The 14,538-nt window shown below is 44.6% G+C and overlaps 1 protein-coding gene across 2 annotated transcripts; it reads left to right on the top strand.

Moving 5' to 3' along the window:
• The first annotated feature begins 288 nt into the window (after positions 1–288).
• elp1 (elongator acetyltransferase complex subunit 1) lies at positions 289–14,270 on the top strand. 2 transcript variants are annotated; one of them, XM_064343533.1, is made up of 37 exons: positions 289–445; positions 951–1,105; positions 1,990–2,142; positions 2,272–2,353; positions 2,586–2,666; positions 2,812–2,897; positions 3,187–3,286; positions 3,422–3,512; positions 3,619–3,742; positions 3,875–3,968; positions 4,301–4,531; positions 5,596–5,766; positions 5,885–5,969; positions 6,080–6,241; positions 6,659–6,765; positions 7,022–7,125; positions 7,337–7,390; positions 7,648–7,753; positions 8,192–8,307; positions 8,660–8,733; positions 8,843–8,921; positions 9,044–9,123; positions 9,317–9,454; positions 9,564–9,649; positions 9,753–9,901; positions 10,121–10,244; positions 10,693–10,790; positions 11,008–11,209; positions 11,600–11,661; positions 12,156–12,218; positions 12,365–12,425; positions 12,532–12,645; positions 12,911–13,022; positions 13,314–13,441; positions 13,689–13,840; positions 13,927–14,005; positions 14,106–14,270. In XM_064343533.1, the coding sequence occupies exons 2-37, from the start codon at positions 956–958 to the stop codon at positions 14,171–14,173; spliced, it is 3,966 nt and encodes a 1,321-aa protein (XP_064199603.1). In that variant the 5' UTR covers positions 289–445; positions 951–955; the 3' UTR covers positions 14,174–14,270. The 2 variants fall into 2 exon arrangements, with proteins under 2 accessions (XP_064199603.1, XP_064199604.1); XM_064343534.1 differs by having other exon boundaries at positions 318–445; positions 938–1,105.
• Positions 14,271–14,538: the final 268 nt, after the last annotated feature.

The following is a 14,538-nucleotide window of genomic DNA, read 5'->3' as shown; positions in this document are numbered from 1 at the left end:
GATTGTTACATCAGAATTAGAATGTTCAGTTAAGAACATTCTAATCACATATTTGTGATCTTACCCCTGGAAGGGCTGGATGCCATAAAATAAAATTTATATTGCAACTGAAAGTTGCTGTGCTTTACATAGCCGGGCCGATGCCCTGTGTCAAACCAAGGTTTAAATATCTGCAAGACAGAACTAGTTAAATCTAAACATTAGTATGGTTATTAGTATACTGTCTCCACTCTCAACCCTGTTTCTTCCAGTTAACTGACAGCACTGAAACTTCGCTTGCAGTTCGCCTCCTTGCCGGACGAGGAAGCCGTCGCACCGCTCCGCAATTACCGGGACACAAGGAGAGGTTAGGTTCAAAGTTGAAGAGGTTGACAGCGTGCTAGTTGTAGCTTTTGTATTTCTGAAATCAGTTGCTACGTTCGGGAGGACTGTGTTGCGTGTTAAGGTAAAATAAATAAATAAATAAAAAAGCTGTATTATTCAAGAAAAATCGCATTCACGTGTAGTTTGCGTTCAGTCAATCACAGGGTGTCTGTTGATTGAATGTGGATAATTAACATGCTGCGTGGCTGACTAGGTAGCTAACACAGCTATCAGTAATGGTTGCTTTGTTATTATACAGCACGTGTAGTTATTTGACTCTAGGTAGTTAGTTATATGTAAATACATTCTTGCCAATGACAATGACACGTTTCTGGAAATTGCTGGCAGCTTATCAAGCTAATTGTGTTCTTCTACCTAACGTTAGCTAGCCAAGTTTTCTTCAAACAAGATCGTTCTCCCTTGCTAGCTAGCTAGCTAAATCACGTTCAGCTAGTTGGCAAACACATGAGAAAAAACGATCTCCAATAGCATGTGGTTGCCATGCTAAGCGGTTAATGAGCAGAATGGCATTATGAAAAAAGTGTGTGTAGCTAGCTAGCTGTGTCATGGGCAGTGTACTTTCATAGGTGCGATGCGGAATCTGAAGCTGCTGAAGTGCCAGCGCTGTGCAGAACTGCAGAGCCCGGGCAGTCCTCAGTTTTTCTCGGTGCGGACCGACACAGGCACCATCCTGGTGGCCTCCGAATACGGCATCACAGAACTTGATCCCAGAGCTGGTCAGGTCGGTATATCGTTACATATGCGTCCCCCATTACAACGGGTGGCTAGTATGAGTTGAGAAAAGGTTGGCCTTATTTGACAACACATTTCGAATTATGTTTGGTGGGTCCACTGTATCGTGCGGTGGCTCTGAAGTGCAAAACACAAAAACAAAAAGAAAACGCAAAAACAAAAACTTTCGGCCCTGAGGTGCAGATGCAACATACAAAAACAAAAAGGAGTCGTCCTGAGGTGCATATGCAACATACAAAAACAAAAACGTGCAGCCCTGAAGTGCAAAACACAAATACAAAAAGAAAATGCAAAAACAAAAAGGAGCAGCCCTGAGGTGCAAAACACAAACATACAAAAACGAGCATCCCTGAGGTGCAGATGAAACATACAAAAACAAAAACTAGTAGCCCCAAAGTGCAAAACTGAAACATACAACAACAAGCAGCCCTGAGGTGCAGATGCAACATACAAAAACAAAAACTTGTAGCCCCGAAGTGCAACAGTGCACTTCGGGGCTACTAGTTTTTGTTTTTGCATGTTGCATCTGCACCTCAGAGCTGCTAGTTTTTGTATGTTTCAGTTTTGCACCTCAGGGCTGTTCCTTTTTGTTTTTGTATGTTGCATTTGCACTCCAGGGCTGAAAGTTTTGTTTTTGCATTTTCTTTTTGTATTTGTGTTTTGCACTTCAGGGCTGCATGTTTTTGTTTTTGTATGTTGCATCTGCACCTCAGGACCACTCCTTTTTGTTTTTGTATGTTGCATCTGCACCTCAGGGCCGAAAGTTTTTGTTTTTGCGTTTTACACTTCAAAGCCACCGTAGGTATCGCTATGTGATCTTGGGTACCCTAATCAGTGAAACACGTATAGATGAATCTGTGCTCCCTCCTGTAGGTAGTGAGTGAAGTGTCTCTGACAGCTGAGAACTATCTTCCCGAGGATGGCAGCGGAACCGTTGTCGGAATCCAGGATCTACCGGACCAGGAGTCCGTGTGTGTGGCCACAGCCAGCGGAGATGTCATCCTCTATAATCTTAACTCCAGCCAGGTATCCAGAGACATACTGTTAAAATTTGTAAACAGTTAGAAAATACTTGGTGTGTTTCCTGATGTGGTTTTTGTATAGAAAAGGAAATGTATCCGATGGAAGTCTCTGCACGTTTTGTGTATCTTTCAGCTGGAGTGTGTGGGCAGTGTGGACAGTGGGCTGACTGGAATGAGCTGGAGTCCTGATCAGGAGCTGGTCACCCTCACAACAGGTCAGCATCGGTAACCAAGTACTGCAGCACCTTACTTAAATGCTCAGTAGTGAGAACAGCCTTGTTGTTGCTGTGTTTGGCCATTATGTTTTTTATTCTTTTTTCTGTTGAAAGAAATTGCTTTCCTTTAAACACTTTTTATAATCTGTTTGTGGTAGCTGTTTTTTGTGTGTAATGTAAATGAGTTATTACTGTGGTATTTGGTAAGGTTGAGCTCTCTTTGGACCTGTAGGTCAGGAGACCATTATCATGATGACCAAGGACTTCGAACCCATAACTGAGGTTGAGATCCACCAGGATGATTTTGGTGAAGGTGCGTCATGTAGACTCTGATGAGCAGACATACAGTGGTAGACAACGGAGAATCCACCATCAGCGCTGGTTTTCCCTTCTGAAAGAGCGATTCACATTTGACCCGTTTAATTTCCATCAGACTAAGTGTTGCATTCTTCTGTCAGGCAAGTTTATCACTGTGGGCTGGGGGAAGAAGGAGACTCAGTTCCACGGTTCAGAGGGCAAGCAGGCTGCCCAGCGTAAAATAGTGGTAAGCCTTCACCTTACAGAAATCTTCTCCATCTATTAAAGGGCTGCTTGGTTTGCACCAGTGTAATGCGCCCAGATGATGTTTATAAGATCAAATTAGTCGGCTGTCATTTCACTGCAGTCATATTCATGGAATGACTCATTTCACTGTTCACTACAGTTTTTTTGCATTGAGGCATATTGTGTTTCATGAAGGGATTGCTCGTGGTCTTTCTGTGTTCTTGTCTTAGTTTGTCTCTCTGATGCGCTGCTGAAGGGTTAGTGTACATTGCTCTCTCTTTCTGTGACAGGAGATCCAGCCCGCTGTACCGTGGGATGATCGGAGGCCCCGAATCTCGTGGAGAGGGGACGGGCAGCTCTTTGCTGTGAGTGCTGTGTGCCCACGGACAGGTGTGTTTTTGGACCTTTTTACAGGACCTCACTCTTTAAGGAATTTGCAGGGCAGGGACGTGTTTTAAAACGCAGGATAAAAAATTTGTATAATGTAATGGTGCTGAAATGGGCTAAAGATTAATTTTGTTTCAGGTGCCAGGAAGGTAAGAGTGTGGAACCGGGAGTGTGTTCTGCAGTCCACAAGCGAAGCCATCAACGGTCTGGAACAGTCACTGTGCTGGAAGTAAGGTTTTCACCTCACATTGGTAGTGCCAGATATGAGTGGATGACATCAGACTTTAAACTCTTTTAGTGCTCTGAATCTGAACCAGGAAGTGCTTCTGTTTTAGACCTTCAGGGAGCCTGATTGCATCCACGCAGCGGCACCCGAACAAGCATAGCGTGGTTTTCATGGAGAGGAACGGTCTACTGCACGGAGATTTCACTCTGCCTTTTGGCAAGGAGCAGGTCAAGGTAATGCAGTGCTGAGAGGATTCTGCTTGGTGTTATCTGTTATCTACCCAGAGCTATGTGTAGCATTCCTGCTATGCATGATGTCATAAGGGACCTGATTGTGATTGGCTGCCTGTCTCTGCTTTGTGTCAGGTGAAGGAGCTGCTGTGGAACAGTGACTCAACTGTGCTGGCTGTGTGGCTAGAAGACATGAGCCCTGGGGAAGATGGACAGCTCAGCACATACAGTGAGACCGGTTACTCTCTCGTCCTGGGATTAGATTATCAGGGTTTTCAGCAACTCCACTACTGTACACTCCAGTTTTAGATAAGATTTACAGTTTAAAAATAAAAAATTAAATCATGCTTGTAGATTGTTATGCAGTGAAATTAATGTAGTTTGAGAATACTTCCAAATCGGACTTTAACACTTTATTGCTTTTATTAAGATTGTATAGATATATAAAGCATTAATTAATGTATTTCATTCATAATATTACCATGGTTTTTGAGGTCTCAGGCACCAGAGAGGATTTAAAGACAACTGTGACCCCCGGGGTTGGTGCCTGTGTGTTGACAGTTCAGTTATGGACAGTGGGGAACTACCACTGGTACATGAAGCAGAGCCTGCACTTTGGGAAAACCCTGGCGAGGGCCCCAGCCTGTATGTGCTGGGACCCTGAGCTGCCCCACCGCCTGCACCTGCTGACCCGCGGCTGGACCAGCCTCACCTATGACTGGGGCTGGAGCACTGAGCGCAGCCTGGGGGACGACGACCATGACAAAGGCAACGTTGCTGTGATTGATGGAGGTCAGAATCAGTAGCAACTCAAGGGTCTCGTTCAGTTTGCATAACTTGCCTATCCATTTCTGCAGTCATTTCACAGTGAATTGAATTTGTTCAAAGAATTTGTTGCTTCACAATGCCTCAGTCTGGTTTTTGTGCCTTTTGTCACTTCACTTCGTCACCTGTCAGCAGTCGTCGCGCTAGCCCATGGAATGGTGTGTCTTTGCAACACAGGACATTTCAAACTTGGCGTTTTACACCAATTTACTTGCATTTAGATATATTTTTGCTATAATATGCCAACTCAAAATACCGCAAATGTTGGTCATTCATAATTTTATTATAGCACTTGAAATAGATGCAGGATCAAACAAACTACAAATAATGTTTTGGCCTTCTGATCTAACCTAATTTTTGCCACATTGGCTAATAATATATTTTTTTTAATATGAGTAATTTTCATTTTAATGTTCTCATGTTGAGCAAACTAAAGCATTGTAGGGATAAATACATTTTTGTCCAGGCCTGTGAAAAAGTGGGTGGGCTGACTAAATAGGTTTTTCGGAATACATTTATGTGCTATGCTTCCTTGGAGCTATCCTACAGCATTATCGTATTCCTAAGGCAATTTGTACATTGTCCAAACTATTCCATCTTCACTACTTTGTGGCGGTACAAAAAACACCATCATGTAAATACTTTTTTCTTTTTTAAATCAATATTACAGCGAGGCTAAGTACACAACAAGGAGAGCACAGGCCTCATATAAACTTTGCGTAGGCAGAATATCATTGGCTATACAACTTTAAATGGCCAATGATTTTTTGAGACTTTTTGTAAAGATTTTTTACTTACGATATCTGTACTGACAAACAACCCATGAACTTAAAATACAGTAGCTTTAATAACCACATTGGTAATATTTCCACAGCAGGCATAAAAAATGTGGTTGTAAAATCCTGTGTTAACGTGATCACTATATCAGTGGGTTGATGCATTTTTTGAACATGTGGTTAGGTGTAAGTTTACTTAATATGAGAATTGGATGATTATCATAGATGCTGAACAGGAATTTTGATGAATTGCAGACAAGGTTCTGGTCACAACGTTCCGCCAGTGCGTGGTTCCCCCGCCAATGTGTGCCTATGAGCTCCAGCTGCCTGCTGCTGTCAATCAGGTGACCTTTCACCCTGAGCCCAAGAGGACCAATGACCTGGCAGTACTCACAGCAGATGGGCGTGTCTTTGTTTATGGAAAAGGTAAGTACTGTGAAAACGAAATACCTGGTGAGAATTCTTTGAATGAAAGGCATTCTCCTCCCTTCCCTGTGACAATGAGTGTATTTGTGTGTGTGTGTGTGTGTGTGAATTTTTGTAGAGATGGGAAACCAGAGTGATCCTGCAGTTGGACCTGCTGGATTCAGAGTCATTGCACAGAACCCAGAGCTGAAGAAGACCTACAGGTTTACTTTGTTCTGATTGTGAATCCCGTGGGCATTGTTCCTGATTTTGTTTGTGAGGGAACGTGGTGGTTGAATTTCATATTTTGGGTGTTTATCTTTTTGTGGTGCAGCATTGAGATGGATCAGGAAGAGCCCCTGGCGCTTCGCTTGCTCCTCTGGTTGAAGGATGACACCTTCCTGGCAGTGGGGTGTGGAGAACGGCCGTCACAGTCCCACCTACTTATAATGGGACCCTCAGGGACCCATAGCCCTGAGCACAGACTGGAGATCAGGTACTTCATGTTCAGACACGCCATGCAAGGACTCTAACAATAAAGTACTTGAAAAACATGACCATACAGCAGGGCTATGGGCATATCATAGGGCTCATTATATTTTCATGCCGTTATATAGACTTGCTTCTGTGAAATCAATGTGCATTTGTACATAGTAACACCGTTCCTATGATTCGGTGTCATGCCATTTCATATTATTTCCTTTTTAACAGCTTGTTGTTCCCCCTATTATTTGTTTTCTTCTTCATTTGGAATGTCCAGTCATGTTTGTAGGCTTGTTCCATCACTATAAGGTCTTTCGTTCAGGGGAGTGAAGATTAGCATGATGAGACTGAGAGGAAGTGCTTTAGCTGGACAGGCCTCCCAACAGCCCTCACACACTGAAGAAAGTCACCTTTTTGTTGGCATCCCCAGGTCATGTGTCCAGGTGGAAGGTCATGTGATGAGCATGTGCCACAGCTCCAGGACTGGCACGGTGGCCCTGCAGCTGGAGGACGGGCAGATCCGGAGGTTCTTGTGGGGTCAGTGATTCTCTGATGTGATACAGAGTGGGCACTAGGACAGGGCGAGTGGCTCTGTGTGTGTGTCTGTGTGTCTGTGTGTGTGTATGTGTGTTTGTGTGCTGGTGCACAGATTCATTCCTGGGCCCTCGTCCACCTGCAGCAGGACCTGTGGGGCGCACAGCTGAACTATGAAGTGCCAGGTCCTGTGTGTGCGTATGTGCGCTTGTGTCTTTGTGTGTGTTTGTGCATGTGTAAGAGTGTGTTGTGTCCACAGACTCCTCTGAGCCCGCGGTGGTGGAATGGCATAACTCCAGTGGCAGCGCAGTTCACTTCCCCCTGCCCTGTGTGCAGACTGCCCTGGGTACTGTTGCTGGGGAGGTATGCAAATGGCACAACCTTAGTTCTGCATTAACCATGTATGGGCATGAAGTGGGAAAACAACACGGCATTGAAACTATGGAGACGGGCATTATAAATTACAATAGAGTTACTGCATGATATGTATCATGACCTCATGATCTCTGTGGAGAAAATTCTAGATTTATTGTTTTCTCAAGCCTAGCTTCATGTGCTTTCTGTGTTTCAACAGGAACATTTGTTTGGCCTCACAGACAGATCTCGCTTCTTCGTGGGTGACACAGAGGTATATTCCCTGGCGACTTTCTGTATTCTTACCATAACTGTGCTTTCAAGTCAGCTCTCATAGCCTAAGACTCTGATGATCAAACATTTCTCCTGTGTGTCTGTAACAACTCTTTCCCAAGACATAATTCAGGCATTGTGGCAGCGAACAACATTACTGAGTTCTGGAATGTTCTGTATAGATTGGGTGATTGCTGATTGGCTGCACTGTGGAGGTTGACTTGTGAGACTGCCATTCATTGTGCCTCTTCCCTGCAGATTGCTTCCAACATCTCCTCCTTTGTGGTGTATGATACCTTTCTCCTGCTGACCACTCACTCGCATACGTGCAGGTGCCTCAGTCTGAGCACGCTCACAGTGAAAGGTAATGGTGTTGTCTGATGGACTTCTTTAAACGGTACCAATGGGTGGTTAAGACAGGGAAAGTACTTGGTTAAACATACCAGCAAAGTATGGGTCCAGACAAACAATTCTGTGTTTTATTGAAAAACAAACCGATTTTCTGCAGTTAATTTTGTTCCCCGTAAGTGAGAAATATTAAAAATAAAAGTATTAAAATTAATTAAGGTTAATTTTAATATTAGTAAATTTTGATTATAGATTGGAACAATGGGGTACATGCCTGCTCGCATCCATATTCTGTACATGTTGCATCTTGGGGACTGTAATAAGACCTCAGACCTACTCACTTTTTGTCTGATCAGTAGAGAAAACCTTAGAACATTCAACATTAGAGCCCAGACAGAGCTAGCTGCACACCCAAGCAGTCCTGATCTTTATACTCTCCTAATCCATTCCTCAGGACTGCAGGCAGCTCTTGTTTCAGACGGTGGGCAGAATGACGAGACGCTGCGGAGGGTAGAGAGGGGCTCCCGCATCGTCACCGTGGTCCCCCAGGACACACGGCTCATCCTACAGGTCAGCTGTCAATCATTCAGCCTCCTGGCGCCAAGTCTCTTATTTCTTCTTTGGGCACACAAATCTCTCAACCAAACATCCTATTAGGAACCTTTGCCTTCATATGGCGTTTCACCTAAACATTAAATTTTCTAAAACAAGACAAACTAGTGTGACTGAGAGACTGACACATTTAAGATTGCTCTTATGGCCAGAGGTGAAAGGGCTCATTGCTTACACTTATTTCTACAAAGTTGAGGATGTTGATTAAACATTCAGTGCATGACCACAGATCATAGAATGGGAATTTAGAAACTCAAGAGCTTACCAGAGAATGTGAGTTACATCTTTCACGTAATGGTGCACTTTATAGATGCCTCGAGGGAACTTGGAGACTATCCACCATCGAGCACTGGTCCTTGCACAGGTCAGGAAGTGGCTGGACAGGTGAGCTTTTGGACACTTTTACAAAATGTCACACCCATAATTACATCATAATACAAAGTTCATATCATTGGCCCATTGGAATTGAGTGATACCTGTTACTCCCTTGTAGTCTTAAGTTCAAAGATGCCTTTGAGTGCATGAGGAAGCTGAGAATTAACCTCAACCTCATCTATGACCACAATCCCAAGGTATGTGTGTGTCAGTACTCACCTGTTTCACTGTGCTTTAGCTGTGATATCATTCATGAATCCTTTTAATCTTCAGTGTGGGCTCTCGGGTGATTGTGTCCTCCTTACCTTTTCATTGTCAGGTGTTTTTGAAGAGTGTTCAGACGTTCCTCACACAGATTGACTCTGTCAGTTCCATCAACTTGTTCCTGACAGAGCTCAAGTAATAATATTTCACTTCTCTTCACGTAAAGAAATAGTTTTGGTCCCACCAGAGACAGGTGTAAATGAACTAAGATTCCTTGTGTATCAAAAATAAATTTACGATCAATATTATTGCCCTTCTTACAAAGGCAAAGGGTGTGGTTTGTATGTTAGTGACTATATTATTAAAATTGTGTGTTTCCCAAATTCAGGGAGGAGGACACTACCAAGACAATGTACCCATGTCCATCTAATACCGCTGCCCAGGCTGGGCCGGGGTGTTCTGGGAATAAAGTTGACATTGTATGTGATGCTCTCAGGTCCACTATGGAATCTGAAGACCCTCACAAGTTAGTATCCTACACTGAATGAATCTTACCTTATTATTCATAAACTGTGGATTTAAAGTGTAGAGAATTCATTACTTTGATCCATGTGTTCTTTTTTACTTTTGCCAAGGTACTGTCTGTCTATTTTGACTTCACATGTGAAGAAGACCACTCCAGAACTAGAAATAGCTTTACAGAAAGTTCATGAGCTTCGAGGTAAAGGTGGCTGCCTTTAAGAAATGAAAGCCATAAGAGAAGTTCTGTGTTGATAGCAAGACTATGTAACGTGTGTAATGTGTGTGTGTGCTTGTGTGTACAGTGAACCCTCCAAATGCAGAGAACTCTGTGAGTGCAGAAGAGGCCCTGAAGTACCTTCTATTCCTGGTCAACGTGAATGAGCTCTATGAACACTCACTTGGCACTTACGACTTTGACCTTGTTCTCATGGTGGCTGAGAAGTCTCAAAAGGTGGGTGATGGTCCATTCTGCCCTCAGCACCTTTTCTTCTCTTTCTTTCTGGATGCAGTTGGAGAATGTACACCTTGCTGTATTGAGAGGTTCCTGCAATAAGAAGTAGTGCTCACTAGAGTGTGCTGGGTATTCAAATTCAGAAAAGTCAGCACCTGTTATACTGTTATTTTATGGTTCTGGTTGTTTTCTAACTTGCTTATGGTCCTGCATCCCTAGGACCCAAAAGAGTATCTGCCTTTCCTGAATGCCCTGAAGAAGATGGAGCCCAACTACCAGCGGTACACCATTGATAAGCACCTAAAGAGATACAAAAAGGCTTTGCATTATCTCAGCAAGTGTGGTGAGGATTTTATCAATTCCAAATAATGCTCTTCATTATTTCTGGGGTACTACAGCAAGATGCTGTTAAGAAATCTATACTGTTCTGAGAAGAGTAATGTAGTACACCCTGGTTAGTTGAGCAAAATGTGAGTATATTATATGTATAGAGTATTACTCTAAACCAGGGGTCCTCGAACTTATCCAGAAAGGGCTGGTGTGGGTGCAGGCTTTTGTTCCAACTGGGCAGTTACACACCTGATTCTACAAATCAAGGTGCTTAGCAAAGATTCCAAGGGGTTGATTAGTAGAATCAGGTGTGTTACTGCTTGGTTGGAACAAAAGCCTGCACCCACACCGGCCCTTTCTGGATAAAATTGAGGTCCCCTGCTCTAAACTGTCAGTAGCCTGTCTGAAAAAGTGGCTGGGTTTATCTCAGACATGCGTTTGATGTGCTTTAATAAATGTAGGAGAAGAGCACTTCACAGAGTGTTTGAACCTGGTGAAGGACCAGCGGCTCTACAGCGAGGCCCTTCGTCTCTACCCGTCAGATAGCCCACAGTACAAGGTAGGCCAGATTCATCAGTACACACAGGCTATTGCCGCATTCCAGACCCCCCAACATTATTTAATCCTCTTATTATTTCGCACGTCAGAGACTAGGGGTGTCGGTTTATAAAGCATTCTGTCTGAGATTCATAGTGCCCTAAAAGCCCTGTAATGCTAATCACTGATGTAATCACTGATGTTGCCATAGTGCTGACCTCTGACCCCTCTGTGTCCAGGCCCTGAGCTGCGCGTATGCGGAGCACCTAGTGGAACAGCAGCAGGCAGAGCAGGCAGGGATGTTGCTGTGGCGATGTGGAGAGACGCCCCGTGCCCTCCAGGCCTTCGTCAGCTGCAGCAGCTGGCGGCACGCCCTCTGTGTGGCCGCCCAGATCCCCCTGCCCCCCGACCAGCTGGCCCTGCTCGCCCGAGACCTGGCGGGTATGATGCCTGATAAGCAGATGCCTTATGTGTAAAGTACATACTGTCTCACCTGTAGTGGCATTTATAGTGAATTATGTGGGAACATCTCTATAAGAACTGCCCGAACTACCATTAAGGTAGTAGGAGCAATAAAGACTACTGGTGTTTTCAGCTTCCAAAATTAAAATTGGAGTGTGACTGATTGTAAAGGTGACTGTCAGGCTGCACCCAGACAGACTTGTAATTAAGTCAAGGCAGCAGTTTGTGCCACAGCCCTCCTGTTGAAACTCTAAACTGGATGACAAAGAGGTCACCCATAGAATACCACGTTAAAGCAGACTGAGAGGAGTTCTTTTCCTAAACTGTGACCATGAGCTTACATTTTCACCCCTCTGTTTGTTGTTCCAGGGAAGTTGATGGAGCTCAGAAGATACACGGAAGCAGCCCTACTGCTGGAGCAGTATGCAAAGGTATCGTGCATTCTAAATGGAATGCTCACCAGACCTGGGTCAAATACATATTTGTTTTGGATTCAAATACTTTTCTGTGCTCTATTGATCTTGCCTGGTGTAATTGAGCCTGCCAATATGACCAGAAGGCAGGGTTTGCACTTCTTGAGAGTATTTCATTGGTAATGATTCCAATACACCAGACAAGATCAGTAAAGTGTAGAAAAGTATTTGAATCCTAAACAAATACATATTTGACACGGGTCTGATGCTCACTATGAATAACCCATTCTACTTCCTCCACCACATAGCAGGTTCTGTGAATGACCCAGTCCACCTCCACCCCCACATACCAAGCTCTGTCAATAACCCACTCCACTTCCACCACCACATACCAAGCTCTAAATGACCCAGTCCAATTCCACCACCTCATGCAGGAGGGTCCTTTTCGTTGGTGGACTGGTTGGCGTTAGGTTAGGCAGGTGTTCTGAGTGCCATGTGGTGCTGTGTTGCAGGACTGTGAGGAGGCCATATCCGCCCTGATCACAGGTGCAGCCTGGGAGGAGACCCTCAGACTGGTGAGCCGAATTCCACTGCTGCGCTATATCCAGATGGTCGCTAATGCACTGTGCCCAAGGTTCTTAATCACCACAGCCAGTCAGGGTACACAAAGAGATCATGAAGGTGATCTGCTCACTGCAGTTCTCTATTCTTTCATATGTAGATTTACTTGTACAACAGACAGGACATCATTGAAACCAACCTGAAGCCAGCACTTCTGGAAGGTAAAAGTGCTTAGCATCAGCCACTGTGAATATGAGAATAACATTCAATGCACACACACCAGCTCACCAGAATTGTGACCTATTGATTTGTTTCTTTTTTCTTCAGCATACAACAATCAGTCTGTGTTCCTCGAAGCCCAGAGGACACTGTTCGTACGTCACAAAACCAGACTGGGTGTAGTCCGGGAGCTGAAAGAGAAGGCCAGACTGGAGCTCTTGGGTAACTGAAGACATGCAGCATTATTGCATGTATAAAAGTAGCACTAGAAACACACACAGAGTATATACTATGTAGTATATATGAACAAAGCACAGACAAAAAACAGGTCAGTGCGCTGTATGTAGTCCAACCCATGGTCTAGCCTTGTGGTCTGTCCCTTTGTCGGAGATGACAGTGCTGATGTAGTATAGACAATACATAATATGGGCAGTTGGACATGTCAGACAGACACATGGCTGTAACTCTCCTCCTGTTGTGCGCCCAGACGAGGATGCCCCGGACTGCCCAGACGCCGAGCTCTTCTCTGAGTCCAGCAGTGTGATGACTGGCACCAACGCCAGCTCCAAATACACCCACAGCAACTCCCGGATCTCCTCGTGAGTGACGGGCCCTTCCCACCCCATTCAGTCCTCATCCGTCATTCTCTGTGATGCTGTTACCATTACATTCAGACATTCTCCCATAGGCTGAACAGTCCCTAGACTCGTCTTCAAACACCTGTGTGCACGTCTCCATAGGTAAATCATCAGGAAATGTTGCTAGATGACTAAGCGTTCTTTTAGGATCAGTGCTGGCCGCACAGTGTAGGAGTGGGAGAATACCACAGATAGCATGAGCATTGCTGTACCCCTGTTGAGAGGGGGCACTGAAACGACAGCTCTCTGCAGGAGGTCGTCCAAGAACCGCAGGAAGGCGGAGCGAAAGAAGCACAGCCTGAAGGAGGGCAGCCCCCTGGAGGACGTGGCCCTGCTGCACGCCCTGGCCGAGATCATTCACCATGTAGACGGGTTGCAAGGTCTGAGCAGTGCACAAGCAAACACATGGCACATGCACACACTGACACATGCGCGCACATGCACACACTCACACGCACGCACGTCCGATTTGGCCCGCCAGCACCTTCAGGACAAGCCCAGATTTCAGTTTTTTTGAGACGCATGTCTGTAACCTGAGGGATTGTAGGCAGTAAATGTGTGTCGATCACTGCGTTGGTTGGGAGTGTGGGTCCTGTGTGACCACAGCTTCTGGCTCTGCCCCTGCAGAGGAGGTACACGGTCTGCTGAAGGCTCTGGTGTTGTTCGGATTCGACTCCCAGGCTGGGAAACTACAGCAGGACTACGGGGAAGCTCTGCGGATTATGGAGACGGCCATCCCAGAGATCTGGCAGGAGGACCGGCTTCAAAGCCACGCCCCTGTAAGTCTCCATCCCAACACCACACCCCCACCGCCCTGGGAGAACTAAACCAAGCATAACACTATTCCTTATTGTCTCTTCTATAGATCACAGGGCCTAACTCCACAGCGAACAGCATCACCGCATCATATCAACAGCAGAGACCAGCTACAGCTATACAGCAAGGTATGCACAGCATAAACACCACATTTGGACTAAGGTGTAAATCTCAGATCCATGCCCCTATCAGTATTTATTAACACAGTGTGTCTATCTTTCTCTCCAGATCCAGAGGTCTTCATTCCTCCAAAGATGAAGAATACTGTCAAATGGAAGCTTAGTATTCTTAAGTAGTTATGACTGGTTAAATGGATTTATGATATTCATTATATTAACAATACTTGTGTTTTAAAAACGGCATGTAAATAAAGGTTATATTTTTTGTAATCTACAGTGGCCAATCAGCGATGAGTTTAACATTATGCCCACGGTGTAAAATTGTATGTTTTTATTTTTATGTATCCTGTGTTTACACTATTATTTTGTGCACTATTTTAGGCACGTGGCAAATGATACACAATACTAGTGTACTTCTGCCTTTGCTGTGTTTGAAAAGTTTTGGAGAACCCAAAATGTGGTCAAAAAAGTAATATATACAAAGATGGCCAAAAACACTGGAGTTTATTAGAGATGACAAGTTTGCCTTAGGAAAAACCGCA

The sequence above is a fragment of the Anguilla rostrata genome, chromosome 7, assembly GCF_018555375.3.
Source record: "Anguilla rostrata isolate EN2019 chromosome 7, ASM1855537v3, whole genome shotgun sequence".
Taxonomy (NCBI): domain Eukaryota; kingdom Metazoa; phylum Chordata; class Actinopteri; order Anguilliformes; family Anguillidae; genus Anguilla; species Anguilla rostrata.
The sequence above is the reverse complement of the archived record's forward strand: the minus strand, read 5'-3'. Positions and strand labels throughout refer to the sequence as shown.